At 42.9% G+C, this 22,840-nt stretch overlaps 3 protein-coding genes and 1 long non-coding RNA gene across 8 annotated transcripts; 1 reads left to right on the top strand and 3 right to left on the bottom strand.

The window, feature by feature from the left end:
• Positions 1 to 1,076: 1,076 nt before the first annotated feature.
• LOC125509007 (ras-related protein RGP1) lies at positions 1,077 to 3,299 on the bottom strand. Its single transcript, XM_048673845.2, has 2 exons — positions 2,625 to 3,299; positions 1,077 to 1,680 (listed from the first exon to the last, which is right to left on the bottom strand). The coding sequence occupies exons 1-2, from the start codon at positions 2,855 to 2,857 to the stop codon at positions 1,233 to 1,235; spliced, it is 681 nt and encodes a 226-aa protein (XP_048529802.1). The 5' UTR covers positions 2,858 to 3,299; the 3' UTR covers positions 1,077 to 1,232.
• Positions 3,300 to 6,180: 2,881 nt separating this feature from the next.
• LOC125509006 (uncharacterized) lies at positions 6,181 to 10,381 on the bottom strand. Of its 5 annotated transcripts, XR_007283906.2 has the most exons (6): positions 9,051 to 10,374; positions 8,658 to 8,777; positions 8,223 to 8,482; positions 7,614 to 7,710; positions 7,396 to 7,497; positions 6,181 to 7,107 (listed from the first exon to the last, which is right to left on the bottom strand). It is a non-coding gene; the product is annotated as an uncharacterized LOC125509006 (long non-coding RNA). The 5 variants fall into 5 exon arrangements; XR_007283909.2 differs by having other exon boundaries at positions 6,181 to 6,710; positions 7,016 to 7,497; positions 7,614 to 8,482; positions 9,051 to 10,381; XR_015604669.1 differs by having other exon boundaries at positions 7,614 to 8,482; positions 9,051 to 10,380.
• Positions 10,382 to 12,216: 1,835 nt separating this feature from the next.
• LOC125509003 (SWAP (Suppressor-of-White-APricot)/surp domain-containing protein / D111/G-patch domain-containing protein) lies at positions 12,217 to 16,235 on the bottom strand. The gene is made up of 8 exons (XM_087526070.1): positions 15,448 to 16,235; positions 14,415 to 14,541; positions 14,191 to 14,297; positions 13,963 to 14,106; positions 13,436 to 13,573; positions 13,170 to 13,349; positions 12,697 to 12,875; positions 12,217 to 12,606 (listed from the first exon to the last, which is right to left on the bottom strand). The coding sequence occupies exons 1-8, from the start codon at positions 15,833 to 15,835 to the stop codon at positions 12,580 to 12,582; spliced, it is 1,290 nt and encodes a 429-aa protein (XP_087382196.1). The 5' UTR covers positions 15,836 to 16,235; the 3' UTR covers positions 12,217 to 12,579.
• A 154-nt stretch (positions 16,236 to 16,389) lies between these two features.
• Positions 16,390 to 21,542, top strand: ATMND1 (Mnd1 family protein). The gene is made up of 10 exons (XM_048673843.2): positions 16,390 to 16,555; positions 17,070 to 17,150; positions 18,017 to 18,133; positions 18,483 to 18,521; positions 18,782 to 18,889; positions 18,962 to 19,024; positions 19,104 to 19,155; positions 19,318 to 19,362; positions 19,460 to 19,539; positions 21,235 to 21,542. Exons 1-10 carry the CDS (start codon positions 16,553 to 16,555, stop codon positions 21,268 to 21,270), a joined length of 624 nt encoding a protein of 207 aa, XP_048529800.1. The 5' UTR covers positions 16,390 to 16,552; the 3' UTR covers positions 21,271 to 21,542.
• Positions 21,543 to 22,840: the final 1,298 nt, after the last annotated feature.

Here is a 22,840-nt window from a genome sequence, read left to right as displayed (position 1 = left end):
CCCCCTTGGTCTTTTGGTCTACAAATGATATCCCATTTAGCAAGTCTGTACTTTCATTTTAGTTATTCACTCTGCCAGAAGAAGCGTGATTGATAGAAGTCTAGCCTTTTCCGGACTCCAACAGGTACCTCCGGGTTTTGCCCCAACGTAATTCCGCCACTGGCCTCACCCTCTCCTCAACCTCCCCACCACGGTGCTGGCCCTCTAACCCCCTCCCCCTCCCCCAATGTACAACACCAATGACCACCATGCACCCCCAACCCACACCAGTCAAGTTTCGGACACGCTCCCGCCTTCGACTCTGCAGCGTCATCGGCTCCCGCTCGTTCACAGCTCGCACTCGCCATGGAGTCCACGGCCTGCCCGTCCCACGCTCGTGGCGAAGCAGAAAAAAAATGACCGACACAAAATTTGTTTTCAGGTGCTTGATGTTTAGCGAATGCGAAAATATAATGGCTTAGGGCCCTATGATTTAGAATTAACGGAGTCAATAGATCATCATAACTACACTATAAAATTACAGCTAAGAAACCGTCTATATCTCAACCAAAGGATCCTCAGTGTACTTAAGCCTATATTTAATAAATCATCATAGCAATACCTAAATAGTTGCTATATCCTGTTGTTTTTAGTCTGTGCAATTCAAACAATGCATCATATGGTTCATGCCACCTGTGCTTGTCATGCTGTACTCCTGACGAACGGTAAGAAAGAGATGAACGGAGTACCAACATTGACAGTACTCTTGGATTAGTATTCAGACATTATTTCTCAATAAGGGGTACTTTATGAACCCATAATGCCATATCAAGCGGATATAAAACAAAACGAGCTCACACCTAGGCTCTATACAACTAGGATGCACTCAACCAAAGTATTCAGATATTTGTATGGGCCGGCCCTTGCGATTTTTCTCATGTCGTTCTGTAGTTCTTTGACAGATATACGCAGCAGCACACGCTTTCGGTCTAGTATGTTTGTGGAGAGCAAAGGGGGAAGAACAGCACAACCAGCATGAAAGGTTGGGCTAATTACATCCCGAATAGAAGGATTCATGATAACTGTACGCCACCGTATAATCAGATACAAAATCTAATCATCAACAAGATTACAATTTATGTGAGTCACCTATTCATGTAATTACATCCCTCCTCCCAAGAATCCCACCCATTCAGCGTGTCGACACTGCAAGATCAACTTAGAAACTTTACTTGCCAGGAACAAGATGGTATCTAGGAGGACATACAACATGCTGCCTTGGCCGGAGGGGCCGGCTCCTGGCCAGGGATGATAACTTTCGTTCCTTTCAGCAAGCTCGAGTTCCCACCGGAGTTAGCCTCGTCGTTGGCGACAAGGTTTTTCTTGCTGACGGTGCGGTATATCTCTTCGAGGCCGGTCATGAAGGCCTTCTCCACGTTGGTAGCCTCAAGAGCGGACGTCTCCATGAAGAAAAGGCTCTCACGCTCGGCGAACTCCTTGGCGTCCTCTGTTGGGACAGCCCGGAGGGTGCCCAGGTCCGATTTGTTCCCGATGAGCATGATAACAATGTTCTTGTCAGCATGGCTTCGCAATTCCTCGAGCCACCGTGCCATATGATCAAAGGACTGGCGCTTGGTCATGTCATACACTAGCATAGCTCCTACTGCGCCTCTGTAATAGGCACTTGTTACTGCTCGGTACCTGTTACCACATTCAGTGCAGCTGGTTTAGATGTTGAAAGTGAACAATCAAATAAGCAAGCAAAGCTGGGGTAGGGAGGTAGGCTATTATAACTGCCACCGTTCATTTGCAACACCAATCAGTACCGTTCAGTTGCAAATTAACAAAATATTCATGAAGAAACTGCTAGACCTATTACTGTTAGGTGCCAAAAGACATTACTATTAGGTGCCATAAGCTAATGCTGGGACTTATTGTCTAATAAGCTGCTTAATGTGCTACCTATTTCTTCAGTGTTTTATTCCTGAGAAGAGTTAGTTAAAGTTTTTTGGCAGATTCTAATCTCACCGTAATTGCAATTATGTATGATAATAGGTAACTGTAAATTCTGATAGGTGTCAAAATATAAGGAATGCTATTCTGATGTAAGTGTCCGATCTAGATTATGATGGAACAAACATCAAATTTGTTACCATGGAAATATTAGTGTTGTTGTAAAAGAACATGCTTAACATCTGTAGCATGTCGATTCCAAACATAACTTTCGGTTGAGGACACCTCATCAGAGAAAGGAACACAAGGAACAATAATTCCCTTTTAAAGCAGACAGTGTATTAATTCCAGCATAATTGCACAGATCAAACAATAAGGTCACGGACAATGACAAATCCATCACTCTTGCACTGACCAAGGACAGGACCATGCGCAAAACCAATACAGAGGAAACTCTACAAGCTTGCCTGCATTCCACACGACAATCTTCATTCATTCATATCATAACTAGAGAAACAGACAAGGTAATTACTACCGCGCGCTAGTAGTGCTGCAGTGCACGGCCATCAGGCCATGGCCTATATGCATAATATGATTCTCCAACAAAATAAAACGATCGAGGCCAGCACGGAGAGAAGATACAGCTAGCAGGGTCGGTTTGGGGTTGGATTAGTGATTAGTGAAAATTTTACCTCTCTTGTCCCGCGGTGTCCCAGATCTGGGCCTTGACGGTGCGGTTGTCGATCTGGAGGGTCTTGGTCTGGAACTCGACGCCGATGGTGGCCTTGGAGTCGAGGCTGAACTCGTTGCGCGCGAACCGCGCCAGCAGCTGCGACTTGCCGACGGCGGAGTCGCCGATGAGCACCACCTTGAACACATAGTCGATCTTCTGCCCCATCTCCCCGTAGCCGCCGCCACGAGACATCTCCCTCCCCCTCTCTCGGCCCTTACAATCTCCCTGCCTCAACAACCAAGACTGGACCAGCAGGATCTCCTCTCAGGACAGAAAACGGCGCCTGTCCCCTTTCTCCTTCCTCTGGCTACTGAAACCGCAGGACTGTCTGTTGCATCAGGAACGCGGAAGGCGGAGGGAGTGCTTGCGATTTAGGAGAAGGAGAGCCGAGGGGAGCAGGTGGTGGGTGGAATTGGCGAGGCGCTGATTTGTTTTTTGGAGAAGAAGAAGATGATGATGGTGGTGGTGGTGGTGGCGGCGGCGATGATGATGAATTGGTTTGGTTTGGTTTGGTTTGTTTAGTGTTAGAAAATTAGGGGGGAGGAGCAGCAGAGTTGTGTTGAAGCGATCAACAGGAAAGCGGGTGTGCGCATGAGGTGGAAAATCAGCTGCCAAGACGTGCTCGACCGTCAACGGCCCCGCCACCCACACCAGATGTACTACTAAAATGTACTGGTACTATGATGTTGTTGCCTTCACCCTTTGTCACGCAACGAGTACTCGTTCTCGGGAGAAATTGACCATGGCAATATGGCACACGTATCACCCGACTGCAAAAAACGCTGCCAACGAGCTTACAACGCATTAAAATACTTTTAGGACGTCCCAAGTCCACGATCGCCCTGCACGACTCGGCACTTGGGCAGTGGTTTTGGTTTTCGTTCGGCGAAATCCCACGTGTTAACATTGTTGCTTCATTCAACTTCTTGAGGCCGTTCCTTTCTGCCATCTCCTACCTCCTGCTTTTTTCCTCCCATCGTTCACGGGGATTGCATGGCTTCATGGTTACCTACACATCATTGTGGACAATGCAGAGTGGCTTTTGGTGCCTGCTGGTGCTACCACAGCGAGGCAAGGAAAAGCTTCGAGGTGGCCAACAGCAACGGCACCATGATCAACAACACTCTTCATCCGCACGCAACAACCTTTAATGGAGCAAGCAGTTTCACTTCTGTCCTTCTTCATTGGTTTTGGCTTTGGAAATGAGGTGGATTATACCATGATAATCCAGCTGCTAATGGTTTGTGTAAATGACATGTAACGTCTTTGACACACTCACCGGCAGTCGTTACTCCTGTCGAGATCTAGACTGACCAGACAGATCAATATTAATCTTTCTTGCGCACTTTGTCTTTATCCATGCGCACCCAAGAAATTACTCCAAACTGAGCACACTTAACTTTGAAATTCTTTTCGAATGGGCTCCCGGACAAAAAGAAATTCCTTATTGATGTGAGTAGCATATCTCTCTATTAAGCCACGCTATCACATGACCTCTCGTCTATCTTTTTCCATTAAATTTACATCTATCCATATATTGTTTAAAACTTCCTTTGTCACTACTACGATAGTTTAAGATTACAAATTTTAGTAAAGCAAATTTTAGAAAGAAAGAAACATTGGCACTTGTTTCAGAATAAGGAAGGCCTAACGGAAACGGATTTGTAGCACCCAAGTGTTCCACGCCCCTATACAAACATTAAATTCAAAAAAAAACTGAGAAATTTGGAAAAAAAACTGAGATTTTGGGATATCAACCCGGGTTCCCGATCTACTCCCGTGTGAAATTTCTTGAAAAAATTTACCAGGAAACGTATTCGTGGCAAAAAGACAAAAAATTCCTATGTGTAGAAAAAACTATTTGGATGGATTTTTTGTTCGGACAGTATTTCCTTCACCACACATACGTTCCCTGGTATTTTTTCAAGAAAATTCACAAGGAAGTAGATCGGGAACCCTGGTTGATATCCCAAAATCTTAGTTTTTTTTGGATATTTTTTACATTTAATATTACCCAAGAGCTCCTGAATATTTTCTAGACCTGACTGTTTATATCACTATACGCTGGTTAAGGTAACAATATCAATCTTTTTTCTTAATAATAAAGCATGGGTTGACTCTATGGGTTTACCGTCACAATACGCTTCTTTCCGTAAATTTACGCTTTCAGTTTTTTTCACCTATATTATTTTCTATATCCGAGGTGGTATTATTAGTAGGTATAGATTTGAGGTGGTACTAAAAATTTGTCCATCTAGAATAAGCCGTACGTTGTCTAAGCAACGTTCAACTGCCGATTTTGTTTCGGTGTGGCAATGAGCCAGGCAAGTGGGAGCTTAGATAGAACTCAGAACCTCTTCTCCTGTCCCACCTCGCTTCTTTAGATACAACTAGCACAAATGCCCGTGCGATGCAACGGGAGAAAACGGGCCCTTGAGAAAACATGGATGGAGATTGCCGCCTTCTATTTCTACACGGCATCCTATTTTCAAAATAGTAACTGCTTCAAAGTTATTCAATCAAATACTAATGGGTTATCCCTATAGAATTTTTTTAAAACAGTTTCCAAGTTATAATTCACTTCTGTGATGCTTAGATTAGAGTACGTATAAGTATGTGCTTCGCTGAAGAGAAAGGGCGGGGAATGAATGTGCGTCGAAACAAGCGCTAAAGTTTCTCTCTCGCATCGTGTCTCTCCCCCGACCCCTATGCGCTTCATCAATCCATCGGCTTCACAAACTAATGCTTAAATTGTAAATCAAATTGGAAGATCAAATGCAAGCACCATGGAAGAGAAGCGAATGAGATGACACAAGAGCTAGCTAGCTTTAGTTTTTACGGTAAAAACCACTGTAATTGGGCCAATGAACCCTGAGCTTTTCTCAATGTAATCTCATAAACAGTGTAACTATTATTTGATACCAATAAAGGAACCACCGTCACCTCCCCTAAAAGAAGCAACAGACTGCCCACGAATTTTCATACTTTTGCATGTTCCACTTCAACTATCTGCCTTTGATCCTTCATCAAGAAACACGTTCCTCGATACCACTTCCTGAAAGTTGGAACAATATCACGGGCATAGGCAATACATCACTATTACTTTGTGAAAGTTTCTGCTGAACTATCCTTACAGTATGTTCTAAAAAAAATAGAACTCTCATCCCTGTACCAGAAAAGCACGCCTACAACGGCAGAACTGCATCAACTATGAAATATACCATGCTGATTCTACGGAAAACAGGAACACCAAGAAAGAGTGAGGTATAGAAAAAAAACATGTCGATTATTTTAAGTAACCAACAAAAGGGTCGTGGGCAGCAAATATATATAGAAGCATCTCAAGAAAAGAAAAAGATGCACAACAATAAATAAATAAAGCTAATTTGTAAAATATTGGCAGCAAATGTAGAATATTAATATTTGGCACTTTATATGACAATGAGAAAATAAACCAGGATGGGTCACCTCAAATAATTTGACCGTATCATCTTCATTATGGTTCAAATGAGAAAGAATAGAAAGGCATTAAGCAATAGAATTATTAGTCAAATTCCAGTACAAAGTATGACTACCGCATCTTAAAAATGCACATCTAATAGCTTGTAAACATGGCCAAATTGATGCCTGCTAATTTCGCATATCTTTTTCCAAGCAATACAATATTTCTTTTCGCATACCTACAGTGCATATATTGTTCACAAGAGAATGAGAGAAGACCATGATCTCCCAAGGCTCTGCATGTAAGAGGAGCAACAGACCTAATTGAACTACAGCTTGTTGACCGAACATGTGGCGGGTCCTGGGCGATGTTGGCGCCTGTGCTCTCCCAGGTGAGGCGGTGAGGAGGCAACGACGGCAGCGCCTGTTGAATGGCGGCCGTGGAGCTCCAAATTGGAGGAGGAGAGGGTGGTCTCCATTCTTGCTCCATCGGTTGGTAGCCATGGAGCCCCAATTTAGGGTTGAATGGATGTTGGATTCTGCCATACTCATCGAGAAAGATAAATGCAGTGTTTCGGTTGGACTGAACTCGGGAACTGTCTAGCTGTCAAAATTTGTGATGTGAGCATAACCATGGACAGATATAAACTGAAAACCAATACAGTTTATTTTGTACGAGTACGCTTTGAAAAAAAATGCCCATGTAAAGAGGGTCCAAAGTTGATGATGAGAGACAAACTAATATACCCCTATTTGAAGTATAGTCATGGAAGCAACCTGCATTGGCAGGGTGTGCCATGGTCCAATAAGTATGACCCTTACGAAAATTGGTAACTGAACAATGCAAGGAATCTATGAACAGTGCATATAGAAATTTGAATGATATATAAATGAAAAATTACCACTTACTCAATAGGTCCAGTGAGATATGATGTAGCACTTTGGCAGCCAAATTATCTTGCAAAATGCAAATACACTACATAAATTATTGGATTTGCCACCTGAATAGCAAATTCAGGTTAGAATTTTATGTCGACAAACACATATCGGTTCCGGTATGTAATATGCAGTGAAGACTCCGTGTTGCAAACGTATCACACAGCTGCTACATTGCCATTACGAAAGGACAGCAGAGTACTAAAACTATTTACCCTCTGCACCACAGCTAGCTGTACCATGTGTACCATGTGATACCCTCTGCAAGTCTGAGTACTAAAACTATCTACCCTCTGCACCACAGCTAGCTGTACCATGTGAACTATTTGCTACAGAGTTAATAAGTGTCTCACCTACACGAACATGAGTTGCATCCTCGTTTGATTTACTCCATGATCCCAATCCAATTACTTCACTCCTTGAAGCCACAACGTTTCACTTCCTGACATAGCATCCTGTTCATCAGTCATGTTCTTAGTGTACTGTACATTTGCCATTTGCTGAAGAGTTTCTACATGGTACATCAATTTAAACTTCAGACAGCAAGAAAGTTTCGACATAGACAACAAACCTCAAGTACAAGAAGCTCAATACCCAATCCTTTCGTCGGTTGATTAACTATGTATTGGAAAAGGTATTTAAGCTCCATGGAAAGATGCTTCTTGTAGCTGTTCAAGTTTATTGGTTCAGAATAGAAGCATGAAGATAAAGATTGAAGATAATAAACAATTCTAGGAAGGATAACACAAGAACCCCAGTGATTAGAAGGTATATAGAACTATTGCTTTCATTTTCAAAGCATTAGGATTGAAGACTAATCCAAATAGCCGTAATTATCTAATGCGATTAACAAAAATAATAACAAAAATCTGTAGTCTTGGCAAATCGCTGATATTTCGGTGTACACTTCTATAGATAAAAGGTTAATATTTTCTTATCATTGGACATTTGGATTTAATCTACATGCTTGCAAATTCAAAACAAAATCAACGTAGCAATTTTCAGGAACCGAGCAAAGGCAGATCGAGTGCATCTTTAGTAGCACGTACGAACTGAAGAAAACAATTGACAGTAGCATCGACATTGCTATTTCTACAGCACCACCTAAACAAAGAAACCCGGATAAATTCTAATTTCACCGTGTTTTGCAATATAAAACCACAACTAAATTAATTCTAACTTGTTGGAGCCTGTAGTAGTCAGAGCTTGTCGTCGACCACGTTTCCCACATCAGAGCACACATCCTTGAGATCACCAAACGATTTAGCCAGTGGCTCATTCCCGAGCACCTTGCCTTCAAACAACAGAGACCACCATGCAGACTCCCTTGATTGCAGACTTGAGCCCCCCAATTTCTTCTGCAAACCTGGCTTCGCAGACCCAGGGATCACAACTATCGAAGTGGGAGCTTGAGAGGATGGCTTAGGAACCAAATGCACCCTAAATCATTATACAGAAATTGGTTTATTTATGGATGTGCCAAAAAAAAGCTAACTACTCCCTCTGTAAACTAATATAAGAGCGTTTAGATCACTACTTTAGTATTCTAAACGCTCTTATATTAGTTTACGGAGGGAGCACAATACTTACAATACAATAGTTATGAAATTCTTACACAGGGAGGAAGCATGCAAACAATGGCTACCCTTCATCGCAAGTATTTCTTCGAGAATATCCAACATTTTCCATACCGAGCTCCTGTTGATTTTAGAAAAGCAAGATAGCCGTTCTTCTCCTGTTTGAAAAGGCAGTTCTCATAAATATAACAAAACGAATACAACTAACCAGGAATTACTTGTTTGCTTGTGCAGTGATTGAGAGGAAATACATCCTTTTTTAAGGAGCTATGGGTCTCAGTCCCCTATTTCCAACAAATGCTCAACCTATTAGAACTAACAAGGTTATTCGAAGGTTGCAAGCTAGTCACGCGGTAGAAAACTGGCACGGGAATGGAAACCCATATTCTTTTGTCGGTTGTCTGGAGCTAACAAATTAGGATTGTCCTCACCTGCACTCCCAAGAACGTCAGGATTCAGACTGCCATACCGCCGCTTGCAATGCTCAAATGTTGCAGGTTTCACAGGGCACATCCAATTGCTGCAACCAGAGTGTGAGATGGCCAACAATATGTTCCGGCCATCCAAGACAGGCAGTGTGGTATCGAGCTCGGTCCAGTGATCGTCCAGACCAGATCAAATGAGAGAGGGAGGGGGCAGCCTTGGGGATCAGCCGGGAGTGGGGAAGGGGTGAGGAGGGTGCTGGTGGGGGGATAGAGAGGAGCCATGGCGGGGGGCGGAAGAGGTCGCTGCACCTCGTGTCGTTGGCCATGGAGGGAGGGCGGGGGAGAAGAATCACCCAGATCCAAGCCCGCAACCGCGCGCCTCGGGAAAGCCAAGGCTCGATCCGGACGAACTAGCTCGTACCGAGCTCCGCCGCCTCAACAGGAGCTCGCCTCCCTGCCCGTCGGCCGGTCACCGGAGCTGCCATCGCCGGCGACCGCCTCCCTCACCTTGTGCCCCTTCTCCTTCCTCTCTTTCCTCTCTCCCTCATGCCCTGGCTCCATCTTTCTTTGGATCAGCAGGACGCCGTCGCCACGGGAGCAAGACGTCGCACCCGCCCCCATTTAGCTCGCGGCACCGGATCGAGGCTCGTGCGGGGTGGGGCGCCTCCTGGCGGCTGGGATCGGGAAGCGAGGGAGAAAGAGGACCGCAGATTGAATCCGTGAAACTACAGGGTTTTATTTGTAAAATTTCTGAACGAAACGTCTTTCTCACTTAAGAAAGGACTGCGGGTTAATTTCTCAGAAACAGCAGGACTTTTCTGTAAAAAAATCCGACGACGTACGGCCAGAAGAAATCGCTGGTTTATTAGTATAGGTAAAGATAAAAATAAAGATAAAGAGGTAAAGATAAAGATTCTACCGGTTCATATACTTAAGCAGTTTGGAGGATCAACAAGAAGAATTGGGTACCCAAGGAAAGGAGGCGAAAAAGAATTAACCCAACAAGGAAACGAAGGAACACCGAGAATGGATCGAAAGGAGCAACTATCCCTGATTTTAGGTCGGATCAGGATCCGGCGAGGCGAGCTGGCGACGGTAGCATCAGCAGCGCGCCGGGCCATGGCCCATGACAGCACCACCTAAGACTGTGGCGGTCGGGAGCACCAGGCCTCCGCCCACTGCAGCGCAGATCCCTCTTCTCCTCCGCCTCTACTGCTCAGCCACACCACCACCTCCTTCTCTCCCGTGGTGGGTTTCCTTTGGGTACGCAACGTTAGGCAAGGCGGCGTGGCAGGCTGGTTGCAGCGGCGCGGCGACTTTCCCCGCTGGCTGATCTGGGGCGGCGCCGAAGGAGAGTCCAAAAGCAGCTCGCGGCTGCTCTACGGCTGGCCGGGGGGAGAGCTTGGCAAGATATACCGAGGGGCTCTACTGCCTCGAGCATGGCATACAACCCGATGGCATCATGCCCAGTTAGCTTCTTTTATCTTTCAATTCTTGCATTTGTTCGTCTTTTAGTTTCAGAGCTTACAAAATCTTAGATGTTGCTTACAAAAATTGTGATACAATATTTTGATTGCGGACTGCATATATTCAGCAAGTAGATGCATTCCTATGCATGCATATTATTCTGCAAGTAGATGCCTTCCTGACTGAATTGTATGCCATGATCGAAGTTAAGTGCTATTGAAACAGAAGGCCAGATGATGATTGATTTGGTATTGCCAATCTCCCATTTAATCTCAGAATCTAGCCGGTTACTCGCCATGCATTATTTTTTCCAGTGTTCAAATATATCCGTCAATCTTATAAAGGACCAAAATATACGACTCAGTAAGTATGCTCTAATAATATCAGTTAGGAAAAATGCTTGAAACAATTGCACCATGAATACTTGAAATAACTGACAGCAGTATCTTGAATACATATGTTGTGTGAAATAGATGATTTTGTGCCAGCTAAAGTATTGACTTATGATGATTTAGCTTAGCTTCACCAGTAAGTTGTTCTTAATGCGTAAGAGAGTGGATATATATATATATATATATATATATATATATATATATATATATATATATATATATATATATATATATATATATATATGGACCATCGGAATAGATCGACCCGCGGCAACTAACTAACCCGGCAAAGAAAGGAAGACACCTATTTGTCATGCGAGTTTTCTAAAAAGTCATAATCAGTGTTTTTCCAGCTTGGGTTAAACTTATTAGTGTTTGTCCAGCTTGGGCTGAAATTTTAATCAGTCCAGCTAGCTCTTGCTACGTACTTGATCCAGTGTACAGATCAATTAAGACATTTCTCTAAATTGGCTTTGCATGTACCGCAAAGTAATTCTGTTGATGTGTTTCTTCGTCCAAAAATACCGACTGCTGGGTCACACATCATGCTCGTCAAACATATACTACAACACCGACACCACCTTGTAAGATTTGAGGACCCGGTGAAATCAAGCAGACACCGCCATGGAGCGGCGATGTCGCATGAAGTCCATCGTGACTTGGTGCATTGTGTATGTGCGCTTCTACTCACCAAAAAAGGATAACTTGGCATACTAGCTAGGAAGCCTCTCAGAAAATCCATCCATTTGCACGTATGTACATTGTTGTGGCCAAAAGTACCAACCAGCAAGTTTGTCCGGGATAAAGGATAGCCACAATGATGGTTGGATACCCGTGTTGAAGATATATTTTTTCTTCCATGACAACGCACGGACATGTTTGCTAGTTTCATAAAAAAAAAACTCGACATCACTCCCCGCAGATGACGTCTATCAATACAATTCATCGTAGTGCCCAAGAACTCGCAAATTCAGGGCCCAGATTTCAGTTCCTTTAGCATTGCATATGTAAGTTACTCCATTCCCCTAAGTTTATTGTGTCTTCTGTACTTTGGGTCAAATTTTGACCATCTATATGACTAATAAAATATAAAATATATGGTACAAAAAGTATACTGTTGAATTTGTATTCAAAAGAGGTTATCACAGTGTAATGTCTGTGACACACTTTATATTTTATTAGTTAATAAATCTATGGTCAAACTTTAACCCAAAATATGAGGCTGCCTAATAAACCCTGACAGAGTAGCTAAAAAAAGCAACCAACAGCAACTACAACCACACACACGCTTTGCACCAAAATAAGAAGCAGTATAATCAACTGAAGGAAGTACCAGCAGAAAATCCATAATCACAAAGTTACATTGTCCACCAACAGAGGTAGAAATACATCACCATTTGAAACATCAACTTTGGCATAAAACACCACCGTAGGACACATTCGTAGTAGTACTTAAACAAACACTAAAACAGCAAAGCTACTGCAGAACCCCAGGAAGCCCCAAAGCTGTGGCATTCCAAGTTACTTGCTGAATAAATCAACCTCTGGGCTTCTCTGCTGATGAACAAAGCTTTCAATACTGTTAGTCATTTCCCAAAGCAGCAGTTAGTTCTGTGAGCAAAACAGTGCAGCAAAATTGGTTTCTTACGTCTCCCCCCAGCTGACCTCCCCTTGTATCAGTAGTATTGTTTCCTTGGGTTGTTCTGCAGGAAATATCACAACATATATGAGACAAAAGTATATAACAGATCATTCATTAAAGAAGAAGGTCATGGCTTGGCTGGGCAGTATACCAGTGGGTTTGGCCTATGGCGGTAGCCTAGCATCATTCGCTTCTTGTATTGCTCGTAGATGTCATCTTCAGATGACACCTCACCAGGTTGGATAGCACCAACACCAAGGTGGTCCTGCTTCACATCTCCAGCCATAATGGGATCTGCACGGCCACTTCTCTCGCTGCCAAGACCCTCACCTGCACAGTAAACTACATTTAGCACCTACAACTGAATTGAGTACAATATCATAGACTAATAAGGTCACTGAGCGGAAGTGTTCAACAGGGCGGAGGCTAGCGGGAATGCATGCAGACATAAACTTAACAATTCACCAGCCACCCAAATGGATTATTAGGAAATACGGGATTAATTGTTTCATTTGGATTTCTTGTTATAAAAGAGAATCCAACAGGCCAAGTAAGACCCTAATGCCAAACAGGCATTTACTAGAACTGGAACTTTGGTGTTTAGTTTTCAATTTGAGGACTAACCTTCCCTCCAGCCCATCTTAGAGAGAAGCTTGTGCCCAATATTATCGGCCTGAATCTTAGCCTTCTCTGCAGCTTCTTTGGTAGCCTTTTGTGCTGCAGCATCATTACAGCGTGCCATGAACTTCTCGAGTTCTTCTTGAGGAATGAAGTCCCCCATGTGGTGTCCCTTCTTAGGAGGACCTGGAAAGAAAGAAAAGATGAATAGTAAATATCAAGTCTCTACAACCTTGCATCAGAGCGACGAACAATAAATGTGAAAAATGTACCCTGAATAAGGCATGGAGGTGGTGGCATTTCGTCTTTTGACTGCCTTGGTGGTCTCTTCCGTTCTTCCTGTGCAGCTTTCTTCATGTAGAATTCCATCAATGCTACTGGATCTGAGGGTGCAGACATACTTTGACCACCTGTAATAACATGAGACAGCATCAACCAACTAAAATTTACGAAACAGAAAAAAGGATCGAACTGCTAGATAAAAGACATATCATCTTCTGAAGAAAACTATAATGTAGGATGATAACAGGATATAGAGTTCAGTTGTTCACATAAAGGCACATCATAATATGTCCATTCTATGCATTAGGCCACATGAATACTACAGTACAGAGCAAGTCAAAAAACTCAGGGAAGAAAATCAGATGACAATTAACTGGCGGAGCAGAACTGCGAACTCAAGAGAACATTACGTAACATGCGTACCCAACCTTGGAATAGTGTGGAAGCAATCAAACCAGAGTAGCACGCAAGCTTAAGAAAAGGAAAGTGATCCACAAAGACACCTCAAGTAACTTACCATGACCAGATGAGCTTCCCTGGGAAGAACTACCTTCATATGCACCATATAAAGCGGAAGCAGGCGTTTGATAGTTAGATCTTTGTTCAAATGAGCTTCTGTGTGCACCAGTATGTGCTATGGAGCTTGCAGTGCTTGAATTAACTGCATTTTACCAAGAACATATGCCATCAGAACTTGCATAGATGATAAGTGATACCAAAAGTAATGATATTGTCTGACACGAACCAATTTTTGAAGCCTGAGCATCCTTTGTCTGAGCATGCACCTTTTCCTCTTCAGCAAGCCGAGTCTCATAATATTTGTAGTCTGAACAGTTCTTATCAAACAGAAACCTGCAAATAACCAAGGTTAAGAATTTATTATTGCAATAGTTAATGATGCAATTTTGATCTCCAAATTTAATGTAAGCATTTTTTTTGCGTTGATAAGCAAAGCTATGGCCGTCATACTTGAATGGTGAATCTCCAGGATTCTTCTGGCGTGTAATATCCTCAAACTGTCTCCCATTTTTGGCAACAAAGCTTGCTAATTTGTCAGCAACCTGCCTCACTGTCATATCATTTGGTGGTGCTGAGGCTGCATGTCACTTAAGAACTCATTAATATCAAGCGCGTGAACAAGGGAATGCAAATTACTGCAGTAGCAGTAGCGCCATATTTCCAACCCTTTCAATCAACATCCTTCCCAGCCATGTCGATACAGTTAATCTATAAGCTGCAGCCATAAGAAAAACCAAAACCTTCACAACTTTCTGCTGCTAATAGCATTTGGAACATATTACAGGTGCTGAGAACTGATGTCCATATTAGACAAGCTACTAATGTAAGGATGGCTAGGCAAAAGCAGAGTTTCACTGGTAGTGTGCAATGTAAATTGATTTTATTAGTTAAATAATAGGAGTTGGAGCATATTACAGATGCCGAGGACTGATGTCCATATTTGACAAGCTACTAATTTATGCATAGCTAGGAAAAAGCAGAGTTTCACTGGTGGTGTGCAATGTAAATTGATTTTATCAGTTAAATAATATCAGTTGGAGAATATTAGATGCTGAGGACTGAAGTTCATATTTGACAAGCTACTAATTTATGCATGGCTAGGCAAAAGCAGAGTTTCACTGGTGTTGTGCAATGTCAATTGATTTTATTAGTTAAGTTGACAGGTAAGCTTTAAATACTATGCTGATTAAAATATCAGATAAGCAGTGTATCTTTGTAAGTATTGCAATTCTCAGGTCAAGAGCCAAGAAACAACTGTTTTTTGCACCAACATGTTTAGCTCAGAATAAGTTCATCACATTTGAGACAATCTTGATCACAATTGTGCACATGTGCATAGAAGATACAACATCTCTAATGTTCAAAAATATTTGTCAAAATTCGAAGCCCTTATAGCTACTACCCATGGTAAGGGCATATGATCTCAGAGAGTATTCATAAGAAAGAAATACAGTAATAGCAGCAAATGAAACAAAATGATTACCAACAACCCTAGCTGGGGCAGCAGCTGAGTGAGCATCAATGGATTTGTGCCGCTTCGCATGATCCCCCCTCTCCACACCGGCAACGTCATCGTCGTCGTCCTCCTCGGCTCCAAACTTGACAGGCACAATGGGGATCTTGTTCTTCTTGAGGCTAAAGGCCAGCTTCCCGCCCGACAAAACCGAGCCAGCCTTCTTCACCTCAAGCGGCCTCCTGTTTGCCGCAATGACAAGGGGCGTCTTAGGGTTGACAGGCTTGGCCGGCGCAGAGGAGACAGCACCAGCGGTGGTGGCGGGGGCTGCGGGCTTCTCCTTGTCCTGCATCTCCTGCTGCATCTGCTTGAATCTCTCCATGAAGGAGCCGTCGTTGGCGAAGAGGCCCTTATCCATGGCTACACAATCCTTTAAGCTCCAATCAAGACACCACCATGGTGGTCACACAAAAGCTAACAGGTCTACGGAACATATAATCCACCGAAATAAACCCTAGACGATCATCCTTATTTATTTACTTCCGGAAGGAGGGGAATCTAGCCTCCCCCTCAGAAAAATTCCAACAAATTTATAAATCTACGAGCAACGACCGGCCGATTCAGCCGAAACTTGGCGCGCAAAAAATGGGGGGAAATTCATCGACGGAGATGCTAGGCCTCGAATCGCTGGATCGGATCGGGCGGGAGGGCGGATGGCAAGGGAGAGTTACCTGATCGAGAGAGACCGGACGGGGGAACCAAACCCTAGATAGGAATTTGGTGCGATGGGTGTGGGTGGGGGTGGGGAATCGGGGAGGAGAGAGAGAATAAGACGATGGAATGATGCCGACTCGGCTCCGCGTGGCCCGTGGGTGGGAGAGGCAGAGACAAGTCGGGTTCCGGGCCCGGGCCGCGGGCCTGCGTCGGCGCAGCCCAGGAACCCAATTCCTAGGCAGGCCGGGGTCCAAAAGCACCCTCGTCTAGAAGCAAACCGAAACCCACCCGGCCTTCCCCTCTCGCTCTCGCGTCTCTCGGCGGGCGTTCACTCTCCGGCGACGCGAACCTCCCGTCTCCGGCGACCGGCTGCCGCCCCGCCCTCCCTCTCAACCGGCTCGGCGGTGCTCCATAGCTTGCCATGGTGAGTTCCTTTTCCTCCCGCCTCCTTCCTTCAGCCTCGCGCGCCAGTCGCCGCCGAATTTGGTCGGGGCAGCCGCTCGGTCCGTGAATCGGCTGAACTGGAAGCGAAGTTCCCTCTTGCGCGCGAGGTAGTTGGGTTGTACACTGAGGAGTCTTAGATTGGAGAAGTTGGTACATTTCGGACTGTGAATCTTCCTTCCGACACTAGGTTTTCCGTTATCACGCTGCCGGCCATCGTATTTAAGGTGCATTTTGCAGCTTACAGCCATATAATTCAGTTTAGCGTAGCATACGTGCTGCCACGGCAAATCTCAGACTGTCAGTTGCTTGTGGGTCACTGGGTATGCTGCTGGGTGCAGTTGGGGTTTACAGTGCCATGGGGCTGTGTTGGGACTACATTTCCTACGACAAATTTGGAATTGCGCTGACCTTTTCTTATATCTGCAAGCATCTTTATATGCTGTAAATAAATAAATGGATGATGTTTAGCTGATTATTTTCCGTACCGTGCTTAGTCTAAGAAGAGGGGCCTTTCCTTGGAGGAGAAGCGGGAGCAAATGCTTCAAATATTTTACGAGAGTCAAGACTTCTATCTGGTAAGATCTTCTGTGGAGATTTCGTTATACTATTCTACCTCAGTACAGCAAGATTAGCTGTTTGCAGTGACTGCTTTTTGTTCGGAAGCAACAAACTCATGGGTTATTTTCTTTCTGGTGCTAATGTGGAAGTTTTAGCTTGAAGATGTATTGACAGGTCTTTTATGTAGTTTAATTATACTTTGGAAAGTTGGTGATTGAAGCAAGCTAGTGATATGCCAGATGCCAAGCTAATTTCTGCAGTTCATTCCTGTTTTCGCGCTATGTATTGATTTTAAACTATCAAATTGTCACCTCATCTTACATTATGTATTTTCCACAAGAAATCAGTATCTGTTTCCAGCTACTCTTCACCATTAATACCTGAACCTACAACTGTATATATTAGTGCTAGCAGTATGTATAATACTCCAGAGTTTAGGTTAAAGTTGTAGGTTCAATATGCAGATGCAGTGTCATCAATATTACACTGATGGTTAAAGTTTAGGTTAAAGTTGTAGGTTCAATATGCACAATTGCACATGTAGGTTCAATGTACACTGATGGAGTACTATATACAACTATATACCAGTGTCATCGTGCTTTGATGAACTGTTTTCAGTGTACTTAAAGTTTAGGTTTGGATGCTCATGCAGGCATGCCGCCTTTTGGTTTTTGCCTTACAAACACTCATTAATATGTACTCCCTCCGTTCCTAATTACTTGTCGCAAGTATGGACGTATCTAGATGTATTTTAGTTCTAGATACATCCATTTCTGCGACGAGTAATTTGGAACGGAGGGAGTACATAGTTATTTTTTCTCTGTGTAGACTGTTCAATATGTTTTGGTGTTTCATAAATCTCTAACTCTCTTTGCCCTTTCAGCTTAAAGAGCTTGAGAAGATGGGTCCTAAAAAAGGAGTGATCAGCCAGTCTGTTAAGGATGTTGTGCAAAGCCTGGTGGATGATGATCTTGTCTTGAGAGACAAAATAGGAACTTCTGTAAGTTCTTCTGCTTATCAGTTATTGTAGAATTTCTGCTTATATGTTTGTGTAGCATGAATGGGAAAAGAATAATTGTCTTCACAATTCCCGGTCATGTAGCTATTTGCATATAGGATATGCATTAAGTTGATCTATCTTTAATTCACAAAAGGTTTATCGACTTATCATGTTCTTCAATGATTTAGTTAAGATACATTCTTCAAGATATTGTGCATGAGTGGAACATACTGTAACTTTGCATATTGTGTGCATCACAAAGAGAGGGCATGCCAATTGTTTGTTTAACTTACATTATCATCCATGTGCCTCTAGTTTCTAGTTTCTGAACTTATTAGTATCCTTGCAGGTGTACTTTTGGAGTCTTCCCAGTTGTGCCGGAAATCAGGTATTTCTATGATAAAGTGAACTCTGCTCTTCTTTCATTGCATAATGTCATTATTAAACTTTGACTTTGCATGTATGTATGGTTGGACTTTCACGACAACCGACAACGCATGATGATACGAATTAAGTCCATCACCTGTAACTTCTTAAGAGCGACTTATAACAGTGGTGCAGAGTAGAAAAATCTCAATAAATTAGTACTCTTTCTAGTATGTTAGAATAGAGATTCAGGCTAATCCTCTTCTTTGAATTTGTTTTTAGCTGAGGACTACCTACAACAAGCTGGAGTCTGACCTTTCAAACTCTAAAAAACGTTACATGGAGCTTCTTGAGCAGAGAGACGACTTGAAAAGAGGCAGGGAAGACACTGTAAGTTGTTCTCCGTCTCCTCTATTGAGCTGTGCAAGAAGGATGTAGATCAACTCATGTACATTCCTCTAGGATGAGAGAGAAGACGCTTTGGAGGAGCTGAAGGCTGTAGAGCTACGCCATAAGAAGTTAAAGGTTCATTTACATCTGTTAATCTCTTAATTAGTTCTTATCAGTGCCATGTGCTGCTCAACAAATTCTGTACTCATTTCAGGAAGAACTAGCTGCCTATGCTGATAGTGATCCATCTGCACTAGAGGCGATGAGTATGAGATCCATCATTCCTCATTTTACTATGGGCGTTGGCACTTGGACATCTATTATTGTTTTGATACATCACTCTGACCGTGTTTCCATGCAAACATCCCATTTCATCTAAGTTCTTGCAGTAAATTACTTTATTCTAAACTGTATGGTGATGATTGCAGAGGATGCTACTGAGGTTGCCCATTCGGCAGCTAACAGATGGACAGGTACTAGTAATTCCACTTGTCAACTTCGTGAGAAGTTCATATGCTTTCGGCTTGCCTATCATCACTTAGGCTAATATCATTTTGAATGAAACTTCAGACAACATCTTCACTTTGCAACAATGGTGTTCAACTACATTCCCGCAAGCAAAAGAACAGCTTGAACACATGTACAAGGAGGTACGTTTTCTGCCCTTGCACTGGTGTCACTGTCATCTACTCCCTCCGTCCCATAATATAAGAGCGTTTTTGACACTAGTGTAGTGTCAAAACGCTCTTATATTATGGGGCGGAGGGAGTGCTATTAATACTCCCTCTGATCCAAAGCAAGTGTTGCAGTTTTGAACTAAGCTTAGTTCAATCTTAATTCAAAGATGTGACACTTACTATGGATCGGAGGGAGTATTAAGTATCACATATTTACAAAGGAATTTGCTCTCGGCCATTGGGTCAGCTGACCCCAATAACCCGATAGCTAACTTTGGATCAGCTCTATAACTATGAGCCAATAAACCATGTCCATCTGTTATTTGTTTTTGCAGCTTATCTCTCCTATAAATAACATAACAAACTTATGACTGCCATCAGGCATAAAAAAGGCTGCGACTAACCCATCTTCATGGACTAGATGTGGCTTGTGTCATGTATCTTTTATCCATGGAGTAGTGGATCTAAGTGAGGAATTGTGTTTATATCCCTCAAAGCCGCTTGCCCACTTAATTGTGAAGGCCCTGTTTGATAGCAAAGTATTTTCTAAGTATTATGAGAATACTACAGTTTTTTAGATTACCATGGTTTTAGTTACAACGAGCTGTTTGGTTGCCACTATAAACTACGGTTTTAATACTGTGGTATTTAGGAAACCATGGTTTTTTCTCTGCATAAAAAAAGAGACCTCTGGACCTCTTTTTTTAAAACGGAGCAGCCGTAAAAAAACGAGGGGACACATCATTATCTCTTCCCCCACTATCCGCAACAATTCCCCTCGCTTTCATGCCGCCATTGCCACCGCCTTGTCGTTTCTGGAGTTCTCCCTCAGCGGCAAAATTGTACGAGGCGTCGCATGGCTTGCCTCTGGTACCTAGAGGCCATGCATGGCATGTTTCCACATGGGGTTGCAATGGATCGCAGCTACCTGGATGCATGGATCTCTGCGTTCTTATGCATGATACGGCCAACCAGGTAGAGCAGCGCTGTTCTTAGGCCGGTCTGTTGCTGGATGCAATGGCTAGCCAGCTAATAGCTAGAAAACAGGCTTGTTTGCAGTGCTAACAGCTAGTGAGCTAATTTTACGTCACTGTACCAAACAGGTCCTCTGTATCACAAATACTCCAAAATACTCTGTTATGTCAAAATTGTGGTATTGTGTACCTACTGACTAAATTACTGTAGTTTTCAATACTTTGGTTTTTATAATACATTGCTATCAAAGCCTTTTTGTCCAGTAGAGCTCCTTCACCGTATGTGTTCAGCTTGATCAATTTAAGTGTTCAAGAAACAGCTTGATCGATTTAAGTGTTCAAGAAACTAAGAGTAAAATGGCATGCCATGCTGCCCGTCATAATCAAATAGGACACCAGAATTCAGAAGCTCCTGCCATCCTTTTACTAGTTTGTGCTTGCTAGGAGATGGAAACATGTGTGTAAAGAATTGAATGTTTCGAAGGTGAAGATAGAGTAGTTTTGATTGATTGATTCGATTGATGTCACACGTAACAACTACTAATAAAGTTTGAGATTTGGCTTCTTCATCCTGGGGAGAAGCGTGGGCTTGTTTGCACCCTCAGCAATCCATATCATCATGTCCTCGACAAGATGATTTTATTTCAGAAACCGGTTCTGCTTTCTTCTGACGTGTATTGTCGTGAAATTTCAGGTGGGCATAACTGAAGACTTTGAGTATCTGCAGTAAGGCTCAACAGCCTGCATATGCCCTATTGCATCATCGTGTGTAGTCTCCCTCAGCACGTGGTGTTGGATCTAGAGTAGTTCACCCAAAATTGGTGAGAATCACCTGTGCCGTTGGCTATTTAACGTTTGTGCAGATGATGCCATTATCGCACATGTTCTGTTATGTAAAGGTCAGATGCCTTGCGTATCATTGTCGTCAGGAGAGAATGTTCACTACGTTAAAACGGTGCTACAAGATGAATTTGGTACATGCATATAAGAGATTAGCAATCTGACGAGGGAAAGTAGAAGAAGGATCTGAAATAAGAAGAGACTAGAATGACACGTAACTAACACCACCTTGCGAAATGTAGAACGGCACAGGCCTCTCTTATTCTATATGGAGGACGTTTCCGAATAGAAATAGGCCTTCTCTCCAATATTCTTTCACACCCTGGCCGCAAGAATCTGGATTTTGTCTTTTGCGTTGTTGTCATGTTTTGGTTACTAGTTTTCTAAGGCTACGTTAGGAGTAGTATTTTATTTTTTTAGCACAAAATACTGCCTGCTAGAAAAGAAAAAAAAAGCGTTATCCATTGCTGTGACCATTTGAGGCTTAGTATATATATATATATATATATATATATATATATATATATATATATGAACAAAATTCTGTTATCAAGTTACAAAGGGGGCAAAAAAGGTGGCTAACCACCCATTTTAGCAGTAATTCGCAGTAATACGAAACAAGTACCGGAGCTGTTTTTGGCTTTGACCTCGTTGCCCACCATGAATTACTAGTGCATCAGGAAGATACTGCACGATTTTGCAAGCATCGCAGATAGGCCAAAGACCGTGTCATGCTGGAATTTCTGAACATTCAGCGCTTTGACATTTGTTCTCAGAGAACATTCAGTGTCTCGTGCTGAAAATAACACCAGGCTTAATTATTCATTTCGATCCTCTCCTGTGGGGGCGACTTTCTCTCTGGTCTCCATCAAGTGTTAAAGTGCAAGTTGTCGCATGAGGGGTTAACACGCGAATTTCATTGGTTCTTCCCTTAAAAAAAATGACATGGGAATTTTGTAGTAGTTGAATCTTATAGGAGATTTTCCTATGGTGTCATTTAGACCGTAGGTTGGCAAAAATAAGCCCTCTGGTATGAAAAATAGTGGGAACAGTTAGGGAGTACTCCCTCCGTTCATAAATATAAGATGTTTTTGGATATTTTAATATGGACTACATACGGACTGAAATGAGTGAACGAACACACTAATATATGTCTATATACATCCGATTCAGCACAAAGTTAGAACATCTTATATTTGTGAACGGAGTGAGTAATTTCCTGGCTGTGTGGTAGTTGGTTCATATATAAGCTTAGCCTCATGTCAGTTTTTTCCAAAGAAGGCGTGGCTTGGTTTTAGTTCCTTCTCGGTCTCATGAAAAGGAGCACTATCATTGTAAGATTGCAGACAAACTGTACTACAGAGGTTGCTAGCTTGAAACGTACGCCTTCCGTGCAATTCAGCCTATTCATATGTAGCAACCATACTGAGTACAACCTTGAACCTTGCTTTCATTCAGCC

The sequence above is a fragment of the Triticum urartu genome, chromosome 5A, assembly GCF_056163025.1.
Source record: "Triticum urartu cultivar PI428250 chromosome 5A, HENAU_Tu73, whole genome shotgun sequence".
NCBI classification, from domain to species: Eukaryota; Viridiplantae; Streptophyta; class Magnoliopsida; order Poales; family Poaceae; genus Triticum; species Triticum urartu.
This window is presented reverse-complemented; position numbering and strand designations above follow the sequence as displayed.